At 45.3% G+C, this 27,739-nt stretch overlaps 2 protein-coding genes and 1 long non-coding RNA gene across 5 annotated transcripts in view; 2 read left to right on the top strand and 1 right to left on the bottom strand.

Moving 5' to 3' along the window:
- MXRA8 (matrix remodeling associated 8) overlaps positions 1-2,649 on the top strand; it is a 29,324-nt gene extending 26,675 nt beyond the window's left edge. For both annotated transcript variants that reach the window (XR_014175534.1, XM_081955016.1), the window contains one exon: positions 215-2,649. Coding sequence is in view for 1 of the 2 variants with exons in the window: in XM_081955016.1 (XP_081811142.1) it covers positions 215-240 (26 nt within the window). In the remaining variant the exon portion in view is untranslated. The remainder of the gene's footprint in view (positions 1-214) is intronic.
- Positions 2,191-7,457, bottom strand: LOC309393192. The gene is made up of 2 exons (XR_014175549.1): positions 7,393-7,457; positions 2,191-3,351 (listed from the first exon to the last, which is right to left on the bottom strand). It is a non-coding gene; the product is annotated as an uncharacterized lncRNA (long non-coding RNA).
- Positions 7,458-7,516: 59 nt separating this feature from the next.
- Positions 7,517-27,739, top strand: part of DVL1 (dishevelled segment polarity protein 1) — a 69,837-nt gene continuing 49,614 nt past the window's right edge. Inside the window, exon 1 of one of the 2 annotated variants that reach the window (XM_081955095.1) lies at positions 7,517-8,611. In XM_081955095.1, the coding sequence (XP_081811221.1) occupies positions 8,442-8,611 (170 nt within the window). In that variant the 5' untranslated portion in view covers positions 7,517-8,441. The remainder of the gene's footprint in view (positions 8,612-27,739) is intronic. The other variant, XM_081955096.1, reaches the window with a different exon arrangement.

Below are 27,739 nucleotides of genomic sequence, written 5' to 3'. Positions count from 1 at the left end.
TGGGTGGGTGCCAAAAGAAAATTAGGCCCTGTGTTATTTTCAGGGAAACACAGTAGATTCTACCCAATGCTTTGCCTCTCATTTTTCAGAAGGGAGTCAAAGAAAGTAGTGAATTAATAGCACCTAAACCTATGGAATTCTGACTCAAGATTCTGCCTTGCCTAAAGTTTAATCCACCACTAATTCTAGATTTCTTCTGGTTTTTTTTCCCCAGAATTCAGGAAAGAAAATTATAAATGAAAACAGCAACTCAGCGCTACTGGCTGGACCAGAAGCTCCCTTAAGAATTTAAAAGTACAAGAGAACTTTGTTTTCCTTTTTTTTTTTTAAAGTGTCATCCTTCCAGTTACCAAGAAGTTTTTCTAGACTTTTTTTCCCCAACCTTGGGCCTATGTGAGCATACAAGACACGTAAGCTGTAAATCCTATGCACGCTCATTTCATAAGGTTTACTACCAGGTAAACAAGTATGGGGCTGCCTTGTAAAACTTCCTCTTTATTATCTTATAATATATATATGATTTTTTTTAAGGGAGGGTGCAGGTCAGCTTCTTCGTTCTTTTTTTCTTATGAGATTGCTTATACTTCCCCCCACACCCTTTCAGGGATTTTATCCCTTTAAATAGTTTTGTTTCAATTGTATGATGATTTGATTTTTTTTAATGGCTTAAAAAATAATAAGCTGAAAAATTAAAAGGTTGGCTTGCTGTTAAAACACGGAACAGAGAGCATATCCCCCCCCCCCCGGCACCAACATTTAAAATATGGAGTTAGGAAAGCAAGGAAGAGGATAACCTTTCTCCACTACTGAGTTAATGTGCTGTCCATGACTCCTTGAATCGGGAGAAAACAATATTGTCCTTATTGGCTGTCCCCATTGCCAAGTTTTCTCCAGTTTCCCCCCGCTCTGTTCTTAGCAGTTGCTTTCCAAGATAATGAGTAACAAAACCTAACAGATTTTTTTTTAAATACTTTGTGAGAGCTGCCAATTTGATGATGGCAAAATAAGGAGGAAAAAGAATGACATTAAAAAGTCTTATGATGAAGGACAGCTAGGCCTGTTGCTTGGGGCTGAGATGAAGGCAAACTCTGAGAGACAAGGCGGAAATTGCGCTTATGAAGGAATCATTATGTCATGATAAAACCTAAGCGATGAAAGGCCCGAAAATAAAGAGGCTTGACAGTTACAACATGGACCAGATTCTTAGTTTTGGGAACGCGTCGACGTTTGTATCCTGCAGAACTCTTCATCGGAAGCCTGCATCTCGGTATATTTTTTTCATCCAAAGGTTTGAGTCAGGAATCCAAACCCCATTCAGTTTTCTCTTGGCAATAGAATCTACTTAAATTAAGAGGTATATCTGGGCCAATACCTGGAGTCTGAACCAACCTTAAAATGACTTAGAAGATGAACTTGCCAGTTTGGGATTGTTGAAACAACAAGAATGTCCTCTGTTGGATCTAAAGTTTCTATCTATGCCTCTTCTTCCAAGCCTCCCTGACTCCGTTTGTTTGAATCCCCTGTTAAGAGTATGAGACCCTGTCCTTCCCAGTATTTGACTTGGAAGCAATAGGGATTTGAAAAGGAACCAGAGTTCTTGTACGGAAGTCTTGGAAGCCCACTGTCTTCTAACTGAGGCTTCCCAAGAGCAGGAAACAAACTCCTTGTCCCAGCAAAAAACCCTTTTATTAATTGACTGTGAATTCTGCTCCTTCACCTCCAGCAAAGTCTTTCGAGGGAGGATTTATAGTCACAGACCTTCTCTGGCTTGGAGAGCTGCCAGGCCGAGATCTGCACAACTTGGCCAGGAGTCTCAGAGAGTCATGAACCAATTAAGAGAACTAATGGTCTCCTGCAAACTTCACTCCCCTTTTGCTCCTCTTTTATTTCCTCTGGGAGGGGCCATGCATCATCCACCTGTGACCTGCCTCCCAAGTCTGTTCTTTAGCTGTTCCCTGGCAACTCTGCGCATGCGCACTGCAACTCGGTGATGGCTCTGTTCTTCTTGCCTGATGTGATTATGACAGATAATCATCCATCTCCTGCTGCATAAAAGAGACAAAATGTAGGGTCCCGTGGTTGATTGTGATACTTGGACATTGCAAGATATGAAATGACAGGCTGTATACTAACAGAGTACAAGAACCTGGACTCAATTGGGGATGAGGATGAGGATTTTTTTGGGTGGGGGGGGGGAAAAGTGTCTTCCATCCAACCGAAGGAGGATGCCTCGATTCTAGATTTTCATCACTTAGCTGGAGAGAGTGGAACAACCAACCTCGGGGGTCCCTCCAACTCAAGATTCCTCAGTCTTCATGTGTATACGTAGTGGTGAAAACGTATTCATTCCCCTGCATTTAACCTCTACTGAATTGAAGGAAAGGACACAACTTTTGAGTGAGTTTGACCTACTCAGAATAAATGGGATGCAGAAAACCCATTGAACAGGCTATGAGAAGAAGGGGGGGGGAAGAGGGAGGACAACTAGCTTTGATCAATATGGGTCCCTGCAATATTCCGCCCCCCCCCCAAAAAAAAACCATGATGATCTTTCGCAGTTAGAAGGCACGGCAAGAAGAACTTTTTTTAAAAGCGGTATTGCTAACAACAGACTACCTGATCTGGCTAATAAAACGCTGAACAAACTCACCGATGTTTGGACAAGAGTTGTTTTATGTATTTTTTGTTTTGTTTGCTTTTGCGTTGCCGGGAGTTTAGCACAGGCGAGAGGTTTTGTGTGTCTCTTGTGCGTGTTATGGCTTGTTTCAAGCCTCTCCCACCGTCCAAAATTTGAAATGGGGTCACTTGGCCATCCAATCTCTCTGCCACGTTAATATTTTTCTTTCAACTCAGCCTGGTTTCAATACTGCTTGAAGGAGAAAGGGTGGGGGAGAGAAAATAATTCTGCATGAAATTTAGATACTTCTTTTAAAAAGTATTTCTTCACTGATACATTTTGTGTTCTTCTGATGATTTCCTGCCAAGTAAAATCGCTTAGTAGCTTTTTCTAGGTGGCAGAGGATTCTGGACAGCATTTTCACAGGCATCAGTGTATTTAAACATACTATCCTCAACGTCAACAGGGAAATGGTCCCAAATGAGAGGCATCATTTTGTGATCATCTCCCACAAAGTGTTACAGTGCATAGTGCTTGTTAACTCAGAAATAAGTCCAGAAATCAGGTTGTTTTCAACAGGTTCCAGATTAACAAAACAAAGATGGTTATGTTGACCAATCCTGCTTTGTTGTTGTTATTTCAGCAATTTGACAGAATGTAAACAGCCCAGAAAGTGTTGTTTTCATTAAGAATCGGCTTATAAAATAAAGTTCTTTGAATGCTCCGAGGAAAACCTGTAAACAAAATAAAAGTCCACAGTGAAATCAAACAATTAGCTGCTTGAGATTAAAACTTATCAGCATTCAAAATACCAGCATTCAATATATGTGTGTGTGTGTGTGTGTGTGTGTGTGATACGCTAACTGCAAGGCAAAATGACCCATGATGCTTAGTCTACCAACCGTTTATATTTGTTTTGGGTTTTTTTTTTTACACCTGGAGAATTTTTATTGTTACACCGTAGTGGGAAGACTTCCCCCAAAAATTGCATGCTTACTTTAAAGCAAATTCAAGTAACAATGAACAAATAAAATACTACATTTATCAAAATGGGGGTGTGATTTTGGAAATGGGAGAGAAGCCATTTCCATCCTGCCATATATTTTAAGAAATGTGATATTCTACAACTTACACATTCAACTATTTAGAAGGAATAATTTTTTAAAGCAGGGGAAAGAAGGAAGGAAGGAAGGAAGACTTTTGAACATAAAAAGTGGACAGCTTTATTTTATTTCATCCTTCAGGAACTCTGAAATCTGTATTTCCTTATTGTGCCTTTGCAGCCAAGAGAACATTCTCTCTACACACGCACACACACACACACACACACACACACACACACGTTGGTTGAGAGTTGTCGTGGGAACAAAACTTGAGCATTGCAGCCTGCTCCACAGCAGATATCAATCTTTTTGGAAGGCCTCACTTGCCTTGATCGTCCAGCATTGAGGGGGCGAAATGCCAAAGTTTGACTTCTGCACAGACTGTTCGGAAAAAGTGAAAGGGCCTCGGAAAGCTCATCGGGGTGAATGGCTTCTTTATCCCGCTCTTCCGATTCGGTTTGAGTCTGGGGTCAAAACCAGCAAAGGGCAAGACCTGTTTGGAACCCTCGTGATGAGAAAGGGGGCAGCGTTTGTAGCAACAATTGGCAAGCCAGGCAGTTCCGCCTTGGTTGAAAGTGCGCACTTCCCTTATTAAGCCAACACGGTGGATCAAACACCTAGCAGGAACGTTGGCCTTCTCGGTGGTGGCATCCGTGTTCTGCAGTGGCCCTCCCACAGGCGACGGTGGTTATATTGCAATCATCATGACGAAAGGGGTGACCGCCAGGCTGCCTTTCTTTCAAACCTTTCGCATTTTCAGCTGGCCGTATGTCCCTGTACTTAAACCATTTAAAGCCTTCTGTAATCCGAATTATTTTTTTTCCAGCTAAAGGGGAAGGGGTATTGTGCTTGGGTTTTCAAATGGCTTTGATTACATTTGTGATATTTTTGTAATGCAATGCGCATGCATGCCCCGCCCGCAAGCCCCACACCCCGTGCATGCGCATGCGATCCACCCCGCACGTGTGCATGACCCCCTGCATGCACACGACCCCACCCCCCGCATGCGCACATGCTTCCATGCGTGCGTGCATGACCCTCCCACCCCCACACATGCGTGTCTCCTGTATGCGCCCCTTCCCTGTGCATGCGCAGCAGAGATCTGAAAATCAGCTGGCTGGCGGGAGGCATGTACGCAGGCGTTGCAGAACTGAGCTGGGGCGATGGCTTGCGTGCCCACAGAGGGCTCGCGTGCCATAGGTTTGCCATCACGGACCTAAATTATTATGTAATTTTTTAAAAATCACAATATATGAGACTGACGGTTACAAATGGTAAAGCCATTTAAATGTCATTTAATAAGTAATCTTAACTTCATTGCTAGCATTATCTGCTTTCTCACACCGCTAGTTTCACAGAGGTGACAAACTCAAGTCTCTTGACTTGTTCCCAACAATTTCACACACACTTTTGTGTAATTTTCTTTATGCTGTCTGTTGTTTGTTTGTTTATTTGTTTGTTTTATTGGATTTATATGCCACCCTTCTCCCAAAGGACTCAGGGCGGCGTACAGCATTAAAAAACACATATTACAAAACTTAAAATTAGAAACAATCCAAGAAACAAACCGAATTAATATAACACTAACATTTTAAAAATTAGTTAAAATTAACAGGCCAGGCTGGCTTGCTGGAAAAGCCAACTTTTTAGGGCGCGTCGGAAGGACCGGAGGTCGGGGGTTATGCGAAGCTCCGGGGGCAGCTCATTCCAGAGGGAAGGCGCTCCCACAGAGAAGGCTCTACCCCTGGGGGTCGCTAGCCAATATTGTCTGGCCGATGGCACCCTGAGGAGGCCAACTCTGTGGGATTGTACTGGACGGTGGGAGGCTACTGGTGGCAGTAGGTGGTCTGGCAGGTACCCTGGGCCTAAGTCATGGAGCGTTTTAAAGGTCATAATTAACACCTTGAATCGCACCTGGAAAACAACCGGCAAGCAGTGCAGGCCGCCTAAAAGGGGTGTAACATGCGAGCACCTAGGTACCCCCATGACAACCCGCGCGGCCACATTCTGGACCAGCTGAAGCCTCCGGGTGCTCTTCAAGGGCAGCCCCATGTAGAGAGCATTGCAGTAGTCCAGGCGCGAAAGGACGAGGGCATGAGTGACTGTGCACAGAGCATCCCGATCCAGGAAGGGGCGCAACTGACGTACCAGGCGAACCTGGTAAAAGCCCCCCCTGGTCACGGCCGTCAGGTGTTCTTCTAAACCAGTGTTTCTCAAACTTGGCGACTTTAAGTCCTGTGGACTTCAACTCCCAGAATCTAAACTAAGCCGCGTGTCCAGGAGGACTCCCAGATTGCGAGCCTTCTCTGAGTTGTACTAGAGAACTAGTTTGGTTCTATGAGTTTGCTACCCCCTGGTGGCCATTTCTCTTACTACAAGACTTCTGAACCTGATTAAAATTGAAGATGGCTCCAGTTTCCAAAAATCAGGGATTAAGAGGTTTAACCGTGGTTAACTAATTGGCCGTGGACTGAGTTTGCTCATGATCCTGAAAAAGAGGCACCCTGGTTTCCACACAGCAGCGCTTGGCTTCATACCACACATTAACCCAGAGGCTTTTAGCGCCGTGTCTGAATCCAGCTGTGGTAAGGCCAAGTGCCAGGTGTTTTTTTTCTTCTTCAAACGGTGGGAAGTGTCATCGGTGTGCAGCAGCCAACAATAGGAAAACAAATAGACGTGGGGCCCTGGGTACTCAGAGTGGTTTTTTCTTGCAGACGTTTCATGACCCAATTAGGTAACGCCATCAGTGTCAAGAGGGAGTCGGCTTTGCTCTTGGGAAACCTTTGTGGGTGTGGAAATTCTGGGAATAAAACAAACTCCTGGAGGCCAAATAAAGGCGCTCTCCGGTTTAACCCGGAAAGAAAAGAAGAGTTTTAAGAGTTTTATCCCAACATCTGGTTAATGCACGGGGGGGGGGGGGAGCAGACCTGGTTTTAGCCACCACTGATGGATTAGCAGTGGCCCCTTTGTGTCCAGGTGGCCCCTTTGGAGACAGACTGGAATCCAAGAGGCCTCCAGGATAGAAAGGAAATGCGGTTTCATTTCATACTTAGGATATGTTCCCGGTGTTTCTTTGAAGATCTGGGAAGATCCACGTATTAGAATAGAATAGAATATAGAATTCAGAATAGAATAGAATTCAGAATAGAATTCAGAATAGAATAGAATAGAATTCTTTATTGGTCGTGTGATTGGACACAAGGAATTTGTCTGGTGCATAGGCTCTCTGTACATAAGGAGAATAAACAAAGACAATATAATTTGAAAGATACAAGCAACATGGTTATAGTCATAAGTGGGGAGAGATCGATTCTGGCAAGGAAGAGAAGAAGAATAGTAATACAGTCTTAGTTAATTATTTGACTGTTGTTGGGAATTAGTTGTTAAGCAGAGTGATGGCATGGGGGGGGGGAACTGTCCTTGTGTCTAGTTGTTCTGGTGTGCATTGCCTTTGGGGAGTTATCCCACCGCTCCCAGCCCCTGGAGTGGAAGGGGGCCTCCCCCCATTTCCAACCCCGCTGCCTGGGAACAATGGGATTTGTAGTCCACCGCACCCACAGCAGGCGTCTCACAGTCCTGCTTGCCTTTGTAGGTCTCCAAAAAAACCAAACCAACCACCCTTCCCGGGAACTTCCATTCCACTAAGGGAAGGGGGTGTAGGCAGCACCTGACCTCCGAGGAGCGATTCCATTGGGCGGCTCTGCAGAGGAGGAGGAGGAGAGGACTGCTCTTCCCCGCTTCTGAAAGCCACCCCCCCCTCCCCGGAGCGCGTGCACGTCTGAATCGGAAAGAGGAGGGAGGGGGAGGGAAGGAACCCCTCTCCTCTCACCTCGCCTGTCGCTTTGATTCCAGCTTGCGCGCGTGCGTAATAGTGCGGAGCCTCTTTTGCCCAGGGTTGCTTTTTTGGGGGGGGGGCTGTTTGAAAGAAAACCACCCCTAAATAAAACCGGGTCCCTTTAAACTGGGTGGGCGGAGAGGAAGCTGTCAAGGAGAAAGGAGGGGGGGGGCTTTGGAAGGAGAGCGATCTAGGCAGCCAAGCGTTGCTGCTTTTGCTTCGCCCTGCTCCGTTGCATCCATTCAGCTTCGGGTTGGCTTTTTTCCCCCCTCCTTTCTCCCCTTCCCCAAACCATAAACCTTCCCCATCCAAGCTGCCCTGCTCGTTTATTTCTTTATTTGTAGCGTTTGCAACATTGTCGCCCCCGCTGGATGCTTTTGCTTGGCTGTCAAGGCAAGGAAGAGAAATAAAGTCCACCTTCTCTCTCTGGCGCTTCCCCCTACCACGAGTCTATTGGGGTACCATTTGAATTGGAGAGAAGGGGAGAATGCTTTTTGCGGGGAGGCCTGGCCGAGCCCCCCCTTCTCCTCCTGCAGCCTCTGGAGGGCGGTATGGGACGCCCCAATCCTTCCGCGCAGGCATCGCTCCCTTAGCAGCAATCAGGCATTTTCCCTTCCTGTTCGGACTTTGCCTTGTTTAAAAAAACAAAAAACAACCTAGAAGACTCCGAGGGACTGGCGCCTTGAACTTGGCCTTGATTTATTTCCCCCGCCCCTCCTTTGCTCTCCCTTTTCCACCCCCTTGTCTCGATTCCTTTTCCACCACCCCCATTCCGCTCCTCTCTCTTCAACCAAACCTCTCTCCCTCCTCCTCCTCCTCCTCCTCTCCTTTTTCTCCTTCCCCTCTTTCCCCCTCCCCCCCTTTTCCACCCTCCTTCCCTTCTTCCATGGCGGAGACAAAAATAATTTACCATATTGATGAAGAAGAGACCCCTTATTTGGTGAAATTGCCAGTTTGTCCAGAAAAAGTCACTTTGGCGGATTTTAAAAATGTCCTCAGTAACCGGCCAGTGCACAGCTACAAATTTTTCTTCAAGTCGATGGACCAGGATTTTGGGTAAGTTGGTCGTGCCTTATTGTTATTTTATTACAAGGTTTTTTGGGAGGTTGGTCAGCATTGTAAGTGTCCTGATTTTGCTGGCATTTGAGAACAGCTGGCATTCCCTGCCTGCCTTTTAAACAAGCCTGGGAGTGTATTTCTTCACATTTTAGGGGTGCTTCGTTTTCGGGAGCTTCCTTGCCATGCACCTGTTTTATGGGGAAGATCAAAATCAATGCTTGCGCTGAACCGGTGTGTAATTATTTCCTGTCTTGGAAAATAATAATAATCTGTACGTCAAATGTCATATTTTACAAAAAAAAAGAAAGCCTTTTTTGGGGTCTGCTCCCCGGTTGATAAAACAAGCCCCGGCTAAAATGGGATAGGTGAACGTCTTGGATCAGACTTAAGGTCCTCTTGTGTTCTACCTAAGCTGTCATTTGATGGTAGCCGGGTAGAAATGTGGATAAAAACACGTGGAAAGAAAAATACGTTGTGCCACACTGGCATAAGGTGGGCATGTTCAGACGGCAAAGGGCAGAAATATGAAATTTAAAGAGCTGGAGCTTAGATTTTTCTGAAGGAGGAGGCCCTGGGCAGAAGCTGGGCATGTGTGACACTCTGGTGCCCTGGAATTATGAAAGTTTGGGGAGGCGATTCTGTGAGAGGTTGTGTTTGTGTGTGTTGTGGGGGGGGGGTTGTCCTTTTACTTCTCCTCCTGCCAAAGGAGTCTGAAGTTTAGCTCTTCAAATGCCAGGTGGGCAGCAGTGAGCAGGATTAGCTTTTCGGCTGCCAGTTGCTGTTTCTGAGTTGCCAGTTAGGCCTATTTGATTGATTGATTTGCTCTTGCTATCAAGAAAGACTTGACACAAGGGAAATCTTTAGGTCCCACTGATTATTATTTTTATCTATTTATTTATTTATCTTTTATTTTTTATCTATTTATCTGTCTCTGTCTTTTTGTCTATCTGTCTGTCCATCTGTCCGTTCATCCGTCCATCCGTCCATCCATCCATCCATCCATCCATCCATCCATCCATCCATCCATCCATCCATCCATCCATCCATCCATCCATCTATCTATCTATCTATCTATCTATCTATCTATCTATCTAGTTAGCTATTTAGCTATTTAGTTTGTCACTCGTGTGCAAGATAATAGGAGTAAGAATAAACATGGATAAGAAAACAGGAAATGGGGACAGATAAATGGGGACAGGAGGACAGGGACGTGAAGCACACTGGTGGGCTTATGCACGCCCCTACTGACCTCTTAGGAATGGGGTGAGGTCAACAGTAGACAGTTTAAGGTTAAAGTTATGAGGGTTTGAGGATGTAACAACAGAGGGGGAGGGAGAGAATGACACTGCGATACCTGTCATGCTCCTTTTTCTTTCTTGGAAAAGCAAAACAATTGTGTTTCTGCTGGAGGTTAGTTTTTGTCTTTGTGCTTGGGTGGTGCCATCTGAGCAGGGACAAGAAATAAACTTAGGTGTCTAAAAAAGAATTGGAGTCTGTGTGGATCATATTGATTATCTTCCAAGGTGTGATATTTTGGCGTTGGGATGTTTTATGTTAAGAAATGGGGGCGCCTGTTTTGCCTTCGGTGGTCTTGGATCCCTCTTAATAGATTTATATGGCATCAATAGTGTAGGAGTGCTGTGCTTAAAAGCATTGGATTTTTGTTGTTGTTGTAGGCTGAAAATGACAATAGCGGAAGACGTCAGAGCAATTTTCCGGAGCAACAAAAAGTTCTTGTTCTGGCCATTGATAAACTGAGATTACTATTGAATGATAATTGTGTTTCCAAAGGCCTTTATGTAAGAGAGGGACAGCCAGGCTTAATTAAATGCCTCCAAGGCACCCAAGGGTAGAACAAGAAGCAATGGGTGGAAACTAATCAAGGAGAGAAGCAACTTAGAACTGAGAAGAAATTTCCTGACAGTGAGGACAATTAATCAGTGGAACAGAAGTTGCCTCCAGAAGTTGTGAATGCCCCAACACTGGAAGTCTTTAAGAAGATGTTGGATAGCTATTTGTCTGAAACGGTATAGGGTTTCCTGCCTAGGCAGCGGGTTGGACTAGAAGACCTCCAAGGCCCCTTCGAATTCTGCTATTGTATTGTAAACAAAAGCAGTTAAATGTAATAGTATAAAGCAGTGGTTCTCAACCTGTGGGTCGGGACCCCTTTGGGGGGTCAAACGACCCTTTCACAGGGGTCGCCTAAGACCATTGGAAAACACATATTTTTGAAAAAATATGGAAAACATAAAATATTTTTATGGTTGGGGGTCAACAGAACATGAGGAACTGTATTAAAGGGTTGTGGCATTAGGAAGGTTGAGACCCACTGGTATAAAGGGAAAGGAAAACACCCAAGAAGGGTTATGTCTCCTTAATAAAAATTAAAAAAAGCTCTGAAAGTTGGACCATAAGAAAGGTTGATGGCGCAGGTTAATGTGGAGGAGAGGGGGAAAGCCCAGTTATGTTACTAAAAGAGGTTTTTGCAAAAAGGATCTTCTCCAGTGTTATAATAATGATCATTTTCTAATATTCCCATATTATATTATTTATATCTGCCCCCCCCCCGCCCCAAGATTAAGGTAGTACTTCTACCTTTTCTATTTTTTTTTTACTTCTAGTACTTAAGGTCTAAAGCAGAGGCATCCCCCTGCCAACATAAGTGCATCTAGCCAAGGTGATGGTTTTCCCAGTTGCAATGGACGGCTGTGAAAGTTGGACCATAAGGAAGGCTGAGCGCCAAAGAATGGAGGCCTTTGAACTCTGGTGCTGGAGAAGAAGACTCCTGCATTGAGTCCCTTGGACTGCACGGCCATCCAACCGGTCAGTCCTAGAGGAGGTCAACCCTGACTGCTCTTTAGAAGGCCAGATCCTGAAGAGGAAACTCAAACGATTTGGCCACCTGATGAGAAGGAAGGAGGACTCCCTGGAGAAGATGGGAACAATGGAGGGCAAAAGAAGAAGGGGGCAGCAAAGAAGGAGATGGCTGGATGGAGTCACCAAAGCAGTCGGCGTGAGATTAAGTGGACTCCAGAGGATGGTAGAGGATAGGAAGGCTTGGAGGGACGTTGTCTATGGGGTCGTGATGGGTCGGACACGACTTCGCAACTAACAACAACAATAAAAGAAGCAAAGAGGGGGAGAAAGCCTTAATGCCATTTTGACATTAGCAACACCAGTTGCAGAAGAACAATAGTGGGAGAGGGTAATGTCCCTGGCACCCCCTTTGTCAGCACCCCAAAAGCATCTGGTGAAAAAACAGGGTCTGTTGGACCCAGTGGACTTTGGCCTCATTTCGCAGAGGCTTCATCTTGTGATGGTTTCTTAGGACGGCTAGGAATAAAACTGAACGCTTCAGTACCAAAAGTTTACTTTGAGTCGCCTGTTCTGGGGCTTTTGCTACTGTTTGTTGTGCAGAGGTAGCGAATGGCTAAGAGCCATAGATCACCAGCTGTATCTGCATACTGAGGAAAATTTGGCTTTGCCAAGTTCAGTCTTGGTTAACTTTTGTTGTTAGTTGCGAAGTTGTGTCCGACCCATCGTGACCCCATGGACAACGTTCCTCCAGGACTTCCTGTCATCTACTATCCTCTGGAGTCCATTGAAGCCTACACCGACTGCTTCGGTGACTCCATCCATCCACCTCCTTCTCTGCCGTCCCCTTCTTCTTCTGCCCTCCATCGTTCCCAGCATGAGGCTCTTCTCCAGGGAGTCCTTCTTCCTTCTCATTAGGTGGCCAAAGTATTTGAGTTTCCTCTTCAGGATCTGGCCTTCTAAAGAGCAGTCAGGGTTGATCTCTAGGACTGACCGGTTGGATGGCCTTGCAGTCCAAGGGACTCAATGCAGGAGTCTTCTTCTCCAGCCCCAGAGTTCAAAGGCCTCCATTCTTTGGCACTCAGCCTTTCTTATGGTCCAACGATTACAGCCATACGTTGCAACTGGGAAAACCATGGCCTTTTGTTGGCAGAGCAATGTCTCTGCTTTTTAGTCTGCTGTCTAGATTTGCCATATAACTTCCCTTCCCAGGAGCAAGCATCTTTTAATTTCTTGGCTGCAGTCCCCATCTGCGGTCATCTTGGAGCCCAGGAAAATAAAATCTGTCACTACCTCCATTTCCTCCCCATTTATTTGCCAGGAATTGAGAGGGCCAGATGCCCTGATCTTAGTTTTCTTAATGTTGAGTTTCAAAGCCAACTTTGTTAACTGCACAGCAGCATAGGAGAATTAACCTGGCGAGGTCTGTGGTTGGACGTAATATCAATTGTATAGATATTGTTGGTCCTTGACTTATGACCACAAATAAACCCAAAATCTGTTGCTAAGCAAAACAGCTGTTTAAGTGACTTTTACCCCATTTTACAACCTTTCTTGCCATAAACATGCTTTTTTCCCCCTTCAAAAAGCAACTGGACTGTTTAGTGAATCACTGCAGTTGTAAGGTTAGTAACAGTCGCTAAGTGAATCTGGCTTCCCCACTGATTTTGCTTGTCAGAAGGACGATCATAAATATGAGCCAAGCGTTTGAATTGTGATCTCATGACTATGGGGATGATGCAACGATCATAAGTGTCAATACAACGCATTAATTTCTTTTTAAAGTGCCATTGTACCTTCAGTCACTAAATGAATGGTTGTAACTCAAGGGCTACCTGTATATCAATATATAGTTACAATTGAATAAATGAACTTCACTACAGTAGAATGAAGGCTCAGTGGCTTGCCGATCAGAAAGCTTAGCAGTTTGAATCCCTAGTGCCGCGTAACTGAGTGAGCTCCTGTGACTTGTCCCAGCTTCTGCCAATCTAGCAGTTTGAAAGCACGTAAAAAATACAAGTAGAAAAATAGGGACCACCTTTGGAGGGAAGGGAACAGCGTTCCATGCACCTTCAGCATTGAGTCATGACCCCGGAGACGTCTTTGGACAGCTCTGGCTCTTCGGCTTTGAAACGGAGACGAGCACCGCCCCCTAGAGTCAGGAACGACTAGAACATATATGTGAGGGGAACCTTTACCTTTACAATAGAATGAAGAAAAATTGAATGTACCCCTACCATGCAAGGTTTAGAAACTACCACTAACGTAAAATAGAAGTAGCAGGGTCTGTGGGAGTAGACACATTTCATTTAAGCCATGGGTGGTTTAAGCATGGTGTTTTGAAAAACCACAATTGGCAAGTTTTACCTGTAAACGTTAACACATCAATCATGGCTTAGAAACCACAGAGGCTGTATTCATATACCCTGCACTCTGCCAAAATAAAACAAACCATGTCAATTCATCGGGTGTTGTTGTATTTTAGCTTCATCTTATCTGTAAATCAGGCCACTGTGGCTTGCTTATTCAATGAATCACAGTTTAAAAGCCAATCACAGCTTCCTTTATGCAGAGCCAAAATTGTATCCAAGATATTCTCTGCACTCTAGAAAGAGTGCAGAGAAGAGCAACAAAGAGGATGAGGGGACTGGAGGCTAAAACATATGAAGAATGGTTGCAGGAACTGGGAATGTCTAGTTTAATGAAAAGAAGGACCAGGGGAGACATGATAGCAGTCTTACAATATCTCAGGGGCTGCCCCAGAGAAGAGGGAGTCAAACTATTCTCCAAGGCACCTGAGAGTAGGACAAGAAGCAATGGGTGGAAACTAATCAAGGAGAGAAGCAACTTAGAACTGAGGAGAAATTTCCTGACAGTGAGGATAATTAATCAGTGGAACAGAATTTGCCTCCAGAAGTTGTGAATGCCCCAACACTGGAAGTCTTTAAGAAGATGTTGGACAACCATTTGTCTGAAACGGTATAGGGTTTCCTGCCTAGGCAGGGGGTTGGACTAGAAGACCTCCAAGGCCCCTTCCAACTATGCTATTGGATTGGATTGGATTGTATTGTATATCCGTGGCCAACCAATCTATCTGTCGGAACTTAAAACGAATCCTTTGGATGGTCTGGCTCTTGGTGGAGGCTGCTGGGAAATTCCTTTTTGACTGCCCATATTGTGCCCAATATTCTGACCAACTAGAGGACGCAGTGGCTCAGCAGCTAAGATGCTGAGCTTGTCGATCATGAAGGCCGGCAGTTTGAATCCCTAGTGCCGTGTTACGGAGTGAGCTCCCGTGACTTGTCCCAGCTTCTGCCAACCTAGCAGTTTGAAAGCACATGAACATGACCACGGAGATGTCTTCAGATAGCGCTGGCTCTTCGGCTTTGGAATGGAGATGAGCACTGCCCGCCCCCCCTAGAGCCGGGAACGACAAGCACATGTGTTCGAGGGGAACTTTTATCTTATTCTGACCAGTTTGAGAGCCCAGAAAACAGAAGAATGATCTTCATGTGAAGCTAATCAGATGTGTGATAACCATTGGTTATACTCACTTTTACCTATCTGAGTATCAGCAGAACCTGTGATGAAGAGATCTTAAATTTTAACTTCTTATACTCCGACTGCTGAGTGTCAGAGAAGAATTCCTTTCTGTAAAAGCATTCCCATGGGAATCCCATCCTACAGCGGGAAAAGGTTGCCTTTATTAATTATTTCTCTGACTGTAGCTTTATTTCTAGTCTCATAACCCACCTTGGTTACCTGGCTGATTATATCTTACTTTTGAAAAACGTTGATGTAAATTCTAGAGTCATCCAAGTAAACTCAGAAGGTTGAGTCATGACAACTGAACTTAGTTTTCGAGTTAGTTTTGAGACATCTCACTGCTCATCCAAGCAGCAGCATCAGTCACACCTAGTTAGGTAGAGAGTTGTTGTTATTAGTTGCAAAGTCAAGTCATCGTGACCTCATGGACAACGTTCCTCTAGGCCTTCCTGTCCTCTACCACCCTCTGGAGTCCATTTAAGCTCAGGCCGACTGCTTTGGTGACTTCATCCAGCTGCCTCCTTCTCTGCTGTCCCCTTCTTCTTTTGCCCTCCATCGTTCCCAGCATGAGGCTCTTCTCCAGGGAGTCCTTTCTTCCTTCTCATCAGGTGGCCAAAGTCTTTGAGTTTCCTCTCCAGGATCTGGCCTTCTAAAGAGCAGTCAGGGTGGATCTCCTCTAGGACTGACCGGTTGGATGGCCTTGCAGTCCAAGGGACTCAATGCAGGAGTCTTCTTCTCCAGCACCAGAGTTCAAAGGCCTCCGTTCTTTGGCACTCAGCCTTCCTTATGGTCCAACCTTCACAGCCATCCATTGCAACTGGGAAAAACCACAGCCTTGACTAGGTGCACTTTTGTTGGCCGAGTCATTGGAATGTACCAACTCTTCCCGAAGCCATCTCAGGGGTTTCCCCCCCAAATTGGGTTGTAATATGGCAGTGAAGATGCAGCAAAATGTCTCAAACTAACAACAACAAAAGTCCAGTTGCCATGATTCAGTCTTCAGACTACTTCTGAAATAAGGTTTTTCCCAACTGGATTTAATCTGAATTCGTACCTTTGGCAAGCGGACAAATAACTTGAGCTACGTGTCTGCCCCAGGTGGCTTACACTATGAATTTACACATGATATCCTGGTTCAAATTTTCCTGTTTTTTTTTTTTACATACAGTATTTTCAGGGTTCTGAATTAGCGTTCAGTCTAGCTTAAAGAACTTTCAACACAAACTTATTTAATTGGCTTTTTTTTAAAAAAAAATGGGTTGGACACAGTTATAAAGAAAATGTCTCTCGGTGATTATTGACGTTATTTGATGAAAGAGGGATTAGACATAGAAAATGGTTCCAGATGCGGGTGGGTAAACAAAAGATAGCTGTTAGTTTATTTTTAGTTGTGAGTTCTCCATAAGTAGCTGCTGTCTCCTTTCCCAGTAAACTGAATCAAATTGTTCCGCTAATATGTGAACGAAATGAACTATGAGTTGAAATACGAAGGTGCCTAATTTAAGTCTTTTAAGGTGGAGTCTTTTTTTTAAAAAAAAATTTATTTTTGCCCCCTGGCTTTGAAATGTTTTGATCTGTTGGCATTTAAAAGATTGGTCTTAAAAGAATCGTAACACCCAGTTCTTTTCATTACTGTCGTGAATCAGCATTTGAAATGTGAATAATTGCTTGGTAATAAAATCTGTTCCTTCTCTGTTGGATCTGTGGTACCTGGATCTATTTTTGGCATTGAGGAACGGGTGTTGTGTATCATCGGCAAAGGTCAGAACCAAAGAAGGAAAGATTGTGGAAAAGCACCAATGGGTTTTTTTTCTCGAGCCCTATGATTCTGTAAACATGAGGCCAAATTCTGTACCTTTGTATTATTATTTTTTTGTCCTTGACTCCCTCCCAAATCCATTCTAGCCCTTCAGGTTCTAGAAAGTTGTATGCCCACAGAGAGAAAAACCAATGGAGCTTGATGGCCAAATAGCATTTTCCATTAGAGTTCCTTGGTGCTCTCTCTGAATTTGCTTTCTTTATTGAGTGCTACTGTATATAATGCAATATTAATTCAATATCAGGAGTTTTCAATTCAATATAGAATGTGATCAGGGACGTGCGGTCAGGGGAGGCAAGGGAGGCAGAGCCTCACCTCTCTTCATGAAATAATAGTATGTATGTATGTATATATATATATATATATATATATATATATATATATATATATATATATATATATATATATATATATATATATATATATATATATATATATATATGTATGTATTTGTGTTACAACCCCTGGTATGCCTAAATATGGGAGGAAGGTCACTACTCCCTCTTTCTGTCCTTCGGCTCATCACAGAAGACCATGCAGGCAGAAAACCATATTTTTATTTTTAATGTTGCCTTTTTATATTTGTGTTGTATTTGTACTGATAAATAAATAAAGGGAGACTAGTATAGATCTATTTCGAGCTAATTAGCTCTCATCAGCTAGCCATACCCTTACTGGGATTTGAACCTGGGCTGTATTATATCTTAGGCAGGAGTCTTAGCCACTAAGCCACAGGCTCGCCTCCTTATCAGTTGAGCCAGGGAAATAGGTATGTATTTGTGTTACAACCCCTGGTATGCCTAAATATGGGAGGAAGGTCACTACTCCCTCTTTCTGTCCTTCGGCTCATCACAGAAGACCATGCAGGCAGAAAACCATATTTTTATTTTTAATGTTGCCTTTTTATATTTGTGTTGTATTTGTACTGATAAATAAATAAAGGGAGACTAGTATATATATTATAATATTATACATCCGTCCGGGCACGCCCGGGAGCTGCGGAGGGTGGAGGCAGAAATGTTGTCGGCGCTCCCGGATGACGAAGGCATGAAAGCGACAGTCGACAGTCGCTTTTGTGCCTTCGTCATCCGGAAACGCCGACATTTCTGCCTCCGCCCTCCGCAGCTCCCGGGCGCGCACGGACGGAGGTAGCCACAGCGACACTGAGGCGATCCGGGCGGACGAAAGAGCGAGCGAGGCAGCCTGATCCTCGGTCGCTCGCCCGCCGGACTGCCTCAGCGCCATTCTGCCTACCTCCGTCCGGGCGCGCCCGGGAGCTGCAGAGGGCGGAGGCAGAAATGTGTGCCTCCAGCACACGTGGTCCCATTCCCCGCCTTCCTGATGACGTCACCAGCCTCACCAGCCATTAACCTCACCGCACGTCACTGAATGTGATGTATAATGTACACTGAAGGTGGCATTTAATTTCGTTGTACGCGGTGCAATGACAATAAAGTAAACTAGAACTATAAAGGGACACGGTGGCTCAGTGGCTAAGACGCTGAGCTTGTCGATCAGAAAGGTTGGCCATTCAGCGGTTCGAATCCCACGCACCGCGTAACGGAGGGAGCTCCCGTGACTTGTCCCAGCTTCTGCCAACCTAGCAGTTCGAAAGCACGTCAAAAATGCAAGTAGAAAAATAGGAACCACCTTTGGTGGGAAGGTCACAGCGTTCCATGCGTCTTCGGCGTTTAATCAGGCCGGCCACATGACCACGGAGACGTCTTTGGACAGCGCTGGCTCTTCGGCTTTGAAACGGAGATGAGCACCGCCCCCTAGAGTCGGGAACGGCCGGCACATATGTGCGAGGGGAACCTTTACCTTTACCTTACCCCATCCCATTGCAAGTGGTAATTAGATTAAACTGTACAGCTTGAAATTTTAAAAAAAAAAACAAGCTTGTTTTCTTAGCACAGTTACAGGGTAGCTGCATGGAGCTATAATTTGGCAAGGTTTCCAGCCCTGGCATGGTGGGGTTATTTTTTCCCCCTATTGAGAAGCCCATCCAGGCGTGGAGAGAGGAAAATACTGTGGCATCAGGAGGGCAAATGGAAGCTGAACCTTGTAGAGGAGACTGCCTGGCTGGATGTTCTGTGCAATATCGGGCATATTGTCATAAAAGCATATCCTTTTCCTGGTTCCTCTCTCAGAGCAACTCTGGAATAGTAAATGGCTCAAGAATTCCCCAGACTGCTGAATTGGTTCCTGTCCACAAAAGGCTAAGGGGGAAACTGGTCAGGCAAGGACTTGGAGCTCAGCCAATATCTGGACAGAACTATGATCAAGCATCTGTTTCCTCTGTATATTTCGTCAGCTGAATATTTAATTAATACATCACAGAGCTGTGATTGGAGATAACAGAATTGGAAGGGGCCTTGGAGGTCTTCTAGTCCAACCCCCTGCTCAGGCAGGAAACCCTATACCGTTTCAGACAAATGGCTATCCAACATCTTCTTAAAGACTTCCAGTGTTGGGGCATTCACAACTTCTCGAGGCAAGAAGTTCCACTGATTAATTGTTCTCACCGCCAGAAAATTTCTTCTTAGTTCTTAGTCCCCCCTGGGCCAGATACATGCAATGAATGCTTGTGTTCCTGAGTCTCCCCCTTCGGGGTCTTTTAGTGGGGGTCGGAGGGGGGGCAGAAATCCTGACTTGGGGTCTGCTTCAGCCTCCTGGTGGAGGGCTTTGGGCAAAGGCTGGAGGGAAGAGCCGCTGGTGGAGAAGAGCCGGAGGGCCTGGTTCCAGTGGGATTGCATCATGGCCTGGAACTGGCTGATCATCTCAGCCCGCTGAGCCTCCAGGCGCCGGTCCCTGGCCTTGCACTCCCGCAGGTCTTCCCTCTGCTTGGAAAGCCTATGCTCCTAGTCCTCAGTGAGGTGCTTCTGCTAAGCCTCCTTCTTGGTGAGATCCAATTTGAACGGAGCTGTTTTGCCAACTCTTTCTCCTGGGGGCTGCTTAGCTCCAGCAATTGGAGCAGGCAGGCGAGGGGTGGCTGGGAGGGGAGGGGCGAACAGAGGCAGGCGAGGCGCCCCGCAATATGAGTGACATCGAGTTGCCCATGCCCACCCAGTCACATGACCACCTAGCCACTCCCACCCAGCAAGTCCTTAGGCAGATCATATTGGTGGTCTGCAGGATGTTAAAATTATGAATTTAGTGGTCCCTGAGGTACGAAAGGTTGGGGACCCCTGGATTAAGGGATCATTAAATGAAGATATGATCTACAGATAAAGGAAAAGCATAGTGGGCTTGCAGAGGGATATACAACAAAGGACTTAAAGGACAAGGAAGCCATTGTTGTACGCCGCCCCCGAGTCCTTCGGGAGAGGGTGCGGCTAAGAAATAAATATTTATTATTGAAGAGTTTAGGCAGGGTGTGTGAGAGTTGGTTGGATTGGGGAGTGGAACGGAGGATGCTGAAAAAGGGCACTTTCAGCTGGCTGGCATCCTGACTAGCACTGTGCTAGTGGGATATAGATGGGAGGTGTTCTTGGAACTGTTCCCCTTGGCTGGGTGTTTGCGAGCTACTCCAGGCCTTCTAAGTAGGCTGCTGTACCAAAGAGACCTTTCTCGACTGGTTGGGTGGGGCACCTTCTTTATTGCACACAAACATGATGGAAACACGGCAAGGGATGCCGGAGACCATGACTGCTTCCTGCCGTGTGGTTTTGGAGGAGGAGGAGGAGGAGGAGGAGGAGGCCTCTTAGAAAAACAAACAAACGATAGGACTTCCTGCGTTGCCCTTTCCAAGGAAGTATTTTTTCCCCTGGTTAGGTTTTTTTTTTTAAAAAAAAAAAGGATTTCTTTGCCAATATCGAAGGATCTAAAGAGAGTCTCTGTCTCCAAAAGCTGGATACTAAATGAATACGGACTGCTAAGGAGGCGCAGTGGGAAAACGGTTTTCCCTCCTTTCCAAAAAAACCCACCCCAAAACACTTGTCCCAGTTTCCCAAAGGATTCTGACAAGCATGCTCCAAAAACAGAATAGGGTGGGCCGGGCAGAGTGGATACTTAATGGGGCTTTCCTTACCTAAGGAGGAGGAGGAGGAGGAGGAGGAGGAGGAAGTGGCTGAACTGAAAAAGATCAGGGATCTGTGGATAAACTATATAACCTACTGCACTCTGCAAGCTGGGTAGAGGTGACCACCTTGCACAGGGATGGCGAAGCTTTTCGGAACCGAGTGCCCAAACCGGAACACATGGGCATCTATGGGCACGGACCGGAGGACTGTAAACGCAAAGACCAGCTGGCCGGCATGCAGGCTGTTTTGGGGGCGTTTTCAGGCCCTGGAAAATGGCCCAGAAATAGCCTGAAAATGGCCCAGAAAATGCCCCTGAAAATGGCCTGAAAACGTCCCGGAAATGGCTTGAAAATGCCCCTGAAAACATCCTGAAAATGCCCCTGAAAACATCCTGAAAATGGCCCAGAAACGGCCTGAAAATATCCTGAAAATGGCCCGGAGATGGCCTGAAAACAGCCCGGAAAATGCCCTGGAAAACGGCCCTGAAAATGCCCCTGAAAATGGCCCAGAAAATGCCCCTGAAAACAGCCTGAAAATGGCTCAGAAATGTCCTGGAAAATGGCCAGAAAACAGCCCAAAAATGGACTAGATTTTGGCTGTTTTCTGGCTGTTTTCAAGGCCTTTTTCGGTCCAAAAAATGCCCCAGAAATGGCTTGGAAATGGCCCAGAAAATGCCCCTGAAAATGCCCTGAAAACGGCCTGGAAACATCCTGAAAATGGCCCGGAGATGGCCTGAAAACGGCCCGGAAAATGCCCCTGAAAATGTCGTGAAAATGGCCTGAAAACGCCCCTGAAAATGTCATGAAAATGCCCTGGAAAATGGAAATATTATTCTTTTATTATTCTTTCACTTGCCTGGTCCGGTCGCTTGTAGCTGCTCATAATATATCACTTGGAACAAATTTGCAAACAGAGAGATTCGGGTATTTCTCTTTGCCTCCTACTTTTCCAAATTCTGATTTATGGCAGTTGGTTAATTAAAACTTCCCACACAGTCAAAATTAGGTTATCAGTTATCAGTAAGAAGAAGTGGGTTTTTTGGTGGGGGAGGGGTTAAGATATATTAGTTGGAAAAAATTCAAACAGAATAAATCCTTCAGAATGTTTGGTTTCTATTTCAAATTCAAAACAAAGTTTAGAGTTTATATTTGAGTGTGTTTGTCATTTCTCTGCTTTCTCCTTTCTGTCCGAAATTGTTTCAAATAAATAACTTTTGGGGGGCTGGTGTTTCAACCCTCCATTTTCCCTTTCTTTCTTTCTTTCTTTTTGGAAAAGTCCCGATCTGACCATCAATATTATTTATGTTCTCAAGATTTCTTTGCTTTTTCCAGGTTTGATTTATGGCTGTGGGTTAGATAAATTTTCTTACTGGTCTTTCATCTCTTCCACATACTCCTGTTTCATTTGCTTTGACAAGAAGCCAGCATCTTGTCAGCCATATTGCAGACTGCCGCCCCGACTCCGATTCATAGACAAAACTCCGACCTGCAAGGGACCTGTTGCCTCCCTCTGGGTCTGGTGAGATGATGCCCTTTTTCGCCTCCCCCTTCAAGGTTGGGTTTCTGATCCAAAAAGGAACTTGGAATTGGTTTGTCAGACAGGATTCATGTGAGGCTCTTGAGAGCCCACATCCCCCACATCTGTTCAGCTGGAGCACTTCCAGTTGAATCCCGAAGCTGTGGGGGTTTGAGGATGTAACAACAGAGTCAGGTAGAGCATTCCAGGTGTTGACCATTCTGTTGCTGAAGTCGTATTTTCTGCAATCAAGTTTGGAGTGGTTTACCTTGAGTTTGTATCGATTGTGTCCCTATGTATTATTGCGGTTGAAACTGAAGTAGTCGTTGACAGGTAGGACGTTGTAGCAGACAATTTTGCGTACTGCGTTTAGGTCAGACCGTAGGCAGCGTAGTTCCAGGTTGTCCAAGCCCAAAATTTTAAGCCTGGTGGCATAAGGGATTCTGTTGTGAGCAGAGGAGCGGAGTACTCTTCTCGTGAAATACCTCTGGACCAGCTCAATTGTACTAATATCCAATATACAGTGTAGATTCCAATTAGGAATCCACACTGTATATAGGTAGGTTTTATATGGTTAGGTTGTACACGGTTAGGTTGTACATGGTGAAGTTGTACATGGTGAGGTTGTATATGGTGAGGTTGTACATGATGAGATTGTACATAATGAGGTTGTACATAGTTGGGCTGTACATGGTTAGGTTGTACATGGTTGGGTTGTACATAGTGAGGTTGTACATGGTGAGGTTGTACATGGTGAGGTTGTACATGGTTGGGCTGTACATGGCTAGGTTGTACATGGTTGGGCTGTACATGGCTAGGTTGTACATGGTTGGGTTGTACATGGTAAGGTTGTACACGGTGAGGTTGTACACGGTTGGGTTGTACATGGTGAGGTTGTACATGGTTGGGTTGTACATAGTTAGGCTGTACATGGTTGGGTTGTACATGGTTGGGTTGTACATGGTTGGGTTGTACATGGTTGGGTTGTACATGGTTGGGTTGTACATGGTTGGGTTGTACATGGTTGGGTTGTACATGGTTGGGTTGTACATGGTCGGGTTGTACATGGTCGGGTTGTACATGGTCGGGTTGTACATGGTCGGGTTGTACATGGTTAGGTTGTACATGGTTGGGTTGTACATGGTTGGGTTGTACATGGTTGGGTTGTACATGGTTGGGTTGTACATGGTTGGGTTGTACATGGTTAGGTTGTACATGGTTAGGTTGTACATGGTTGGGTCGTATATGGTTAGGTTGTACATGGTTAGGTTGTACATGGTTGGGTTGTACATGGTTAGGTTGTACAAGGTTAGGTTGTATATGGTTAGGTTGGACAGCTCTGGATCCATTTACAGCTTTTATTTGGAGCAAGGCTTGGCCCTGGAAAACGCAAGGAAATTCCAAGGAGAGGATGCGAGGATGTGAATTGGCGGGAGGAAAAAAAAATGAATAATTCAAAATTTCAGATTGAGATGGGAGGGAAGGGCTGTGAAGAGCAGCGGGGGTTCATTTGGAAAGTTGAGGCTAGGTAGGCCTGATAGGGAGTTTGGCATAAGATTGCGAGGAAGGTGGGAGTCGGGTGGGGGCCCCAAGTGTATTTTTATGCATTCGGGAAAACAACAGATGGATTTAACAGACGTTTGGGTGGGGAAGGAGAAGAGATTCTGAAAAGTCAGAAAGGCAATTTGTGGAGGGGGGGGAGAGGGGGATGCTGTAAAGTTTGGGGATTCCTGTTCGAGATTTTTGGGTTTTGCATTTGCATTGGGCTTTGCAAAGCCACAGAGTGGATATTTCTCCTTGGGGTCATTTGGTTTCCCTTTGAGGGAAACACGTGATTGGCAAGGCAGCATCCAATACAGAAAACTCCGCAGGCTCTGTTTAAAATGCTTCTAGAAGAGAGTCTCTCCTTCTTTGGGATGGATTGGTTCACTAGCAGCAGACATTTTTTAAATTTCTTTGGTTGCCTTTTCCAGAACATTTTGCTAAAGTTCACTTCCCTGTACTTTTAACCTTGTAGTTTGGGCCTGTCTCTTCAGGGGCAGAGAATCAGGCAGGACTTAGCACATTCAGCTCAGCTATGCGTGCCCGACTCTAGAGGGCGGTGCTCATCTCCGTTTCAGAGCCGAAGAGCCAGCGCTGTCCGAAGACGTCTCTGTGGTCATGTGGCTGGCAGGACTCAATGCCAAAGGGGCACGGAATTAGGCTTCTTTTAAAGATAAAATCTAAAAAAGGCAAATAGGAAAGCAAAGACTTGGATCTCAGGCGCGTAATTGGAACAGAACCAAACTGAATTTAGTTTAGTTTGGCGAACAAGCCCCTCTCGGCCTCCTGAGGTTTTTGATTGGTTATACGCAAGGGAAATTGATGGAGATCAATTTCTGGTCATCGTCTATGCTACCACTCAAAGGAGCATCTTTTGAACGATTTAGAGATGGGGGTATTGTTCTACCAGCTTTTGCAACACTGGTCTGTTAAATTTAAATTTCCCCTTTTAAAAAGTTGCAGTGAATTTTTTTCCCCTCTGCCATTCCTCTTGTTCTGACTTAGGCTTCCCCAAAAATCACGAGGCAGAGTCCTGGTCCCGACAAAACCCCTTTTATTAAACAAATGTGAATTCCTCTCCTTCGCATTCAGCCAAGGCCTGGCAAAACAGCCTTTCAAAGGAATAGTTACGACTACAGACCTTATCTATCTTGGAAAGCTGCCATGTAAATATTTTCCAAACAAGGTGCGGTGCAAGGAAAGACTGGGCACAGAGTCTCTGAGATTCAGGGACAGATCTTCACACTCCTGAAACGAATCTAACGAACGAATTGTTTCCTGCAAAAGCCCCCTCCCCTTTCGCTCCTCTTTTATTTCCTATGGGAGGGGCCATTCACCGTCCACCTGTGGCTTTACTCCCAAGTCGGCCCTGATTTCTGAGTTGTTCTTTTCTTCTGGCAGCTCTGCACATGCGCACACTGGGAACAGGCTCCAGCTGTTCCTCTGCCTCACTGCTGTTTAGCTCCGAAGGCAGCCAATCACTGCCAGACAGCCTTGACCCCGTCTCTACCTCCGACGCAGAGCCCTCGTCCAAGCCTTCCCCAGCCTCCAAGCCTGGCCCGTATTCCTTCCCAACTTCCTCACTGTCCGACTCTGCTTCCTGCTCCGCTGGCAGGCCACACCTCTGTCATTCCAGGAGTTTGAGTGAAAAGACATATAGTCTGTCTTCATTCTCCCACACACACACACACAAACTTTTCTTCCTTCTTCATTTTCTGTCCGTCTGCCTCTCCACTTAATAAAGTCACGTACCTGTCTTTGTGGAGTTTGTTCTGGCGAGATCTGTCAGAGCAAAAATGATCAAGAGGTTGCCTTCTTCCTCCGTCTGTACTTTTTGGATCAAGGCTCCTCGGAGAAACCGAATTTACGTTTCATCCCTTCTCCTTAAGTATGGAAAATGACTCCAACCTGCTGACTTTGATAATGTTTTCTGGTGTCTGTGAGCTGGAACTTTTTATTTTGTACTGTCTGGAAGAGGGAGCCTTTTGAACAACGATTGGTATTGTAGTTATACATGCATTTTGCAGAGGTCCTTTTTCCCCCACTCCCCAATGCAGCAGTTAAGTTTTAGTTGATTATTGGATTGCTTTAGAACTTCGGCTTCTCTTTAAAAAGAATTTGTGTAGACTCCTTCTATGGGACGCGGCGGCTCAGTGGCTAAGATCCTGAGATCCCACGATTAGAAGCTGGACTGAAATGTTGGAAAAACAAATATTGGCATAGCACCTCCGTGTTCTTGCCAAGCAAACCATATGGACGTATCTGTCAAGTTACCAAGACTTGGCTCAATCGCTTTTTTAAAAAAAAAAATCCTACTTTTTAATTACAACATATAATTACAACCGGGGGGGGGGAGCGTGGCTCAGACGCTGCGTTTGTCGATCAGAAAGGTCGGCGGTTTGGCGGTTCGAATCCCTAGCGCCGCGTAATGGAGTGAGCTCCCGTGACTTGTCCCAGCTTCTGCCAACCTAGCAGTTCGAAAGCATGTCAAAAATGCAAGTAGAAAAATAGGAACCACTTTTGGTGGGAAGGGAACAGTGTTCAGCATTGAGTCATACCGGCCACATGACCACGGAGACATCTTCGGACAGTGCTGGCTCTTCGGCTCTGAAACGGAGATATGCACTGCGTCCTAGAGTCGGGAATGACTAGCACCTATGTGCGAGGGGAACCTTTACCTTTTATAAACAACCACCATATCCTCCCCTCTTTCTGATTGATTAAGGCCATCAAATCAAAGGCTCATGGACAGAGATGGTGTCCCCCCCCCAATCATCTGCTCTGGGAATCTTTAAAACGGACAAAGCTGAAGATTGAACTACTTCTGCGAACAAAGTCAGGGCTCCATTACAAAGTTCTGGTCCTCCGACGTGAGTCACCCTGTAGAATCAGCAAAGTCAAGAGCAGGAAGTCAAGGTCCCAGGAATGAGAATCTGACTAAGATTTCTTTCCCCCCTCCCCTTGTTTAAGAGCCCATTCCTTGACATTTGGGGGCAAATACGGATTTGCTTCTTCATTGAGCTTGACTTTGTGCCTTCATTTACTCTGGCTTTCTTAAAAGATGTTAAGTTAATTAAAAGGTGCTTAGAAGACGTTAATTCAAGGTTCTGGTTGTCACCTTTAAAGTACTTCATGGCTTGGGACCAGGTTATCTAAGGGACCGTCTCTTGCTGGTCACATCTACCCGACTCAGCAGAGCTGGGAGGCAGGGAATGTTTCAGGTCCCATCCCTGAGGGAGTTGCTCCTGGTGGGACCTAAAAGAAGGGCCTTCTCCCTGGTGGCTCCCTCTCTCTGGAACATCATTCCCCCAGAGATTAGAACGGCCCCCACTCTAATACCCTTTGGGAAGGCACTGAAGACCTGGTGTTCAGCCAACAGGCCTGGGGAACCCAGAGCAGGATGGAGCCCATTAAATAGCTTGTGTGATCTGCTGTCGCCGGGGCAGGCGTTGGGAGGTGGGGGGTGATTTTATTGTACTATATTAATTTATTTGATTCCTTTTGTTAGTTTTTATTGTTTTAAATGTGGTTTTATATTCTGTAAGCCGCCTTGAGTCACCGTGGGAGAATAGGCGGCAATATAAATTCAATAAATAAAATAAATAAGTACAATAGTTGGCCATAATAGCCGCCCATGTCAGGGGAAGATTTCACCCTGAACTAAATGAGGTCTTAGATCGCAGCGTTTCCAAACAGGCATATTCTTTAAGGTGCGAAAATGAAAATAAAATTCCGGAAAACATATTCTAATTAAAAACAAGCTTTAATACAAAAAATAAGAAATAAAGAAATAAAACAAATCTACCTAATTATTACATTTTGGCAAGAACAGCTTGTCTCCCAGTTTCCTGGTAGACGGACAAAGAT

This window comes from Natrix helvetica, assembly GCF_964273705.1.
Source record: "Natrix helvetica genome assembly, chromosome: 5".
Taxonomy (NCBI): Eukaryota; Metazoa; Chordata; class Lepidosauria; order Squamata; family Natricidae; genus Natrix; species Natrix helvetica.
Note: the sequence above shows the minus strand (reverse complement) of the source record. Positions and strands in the feature narration are given on the sequence as shown.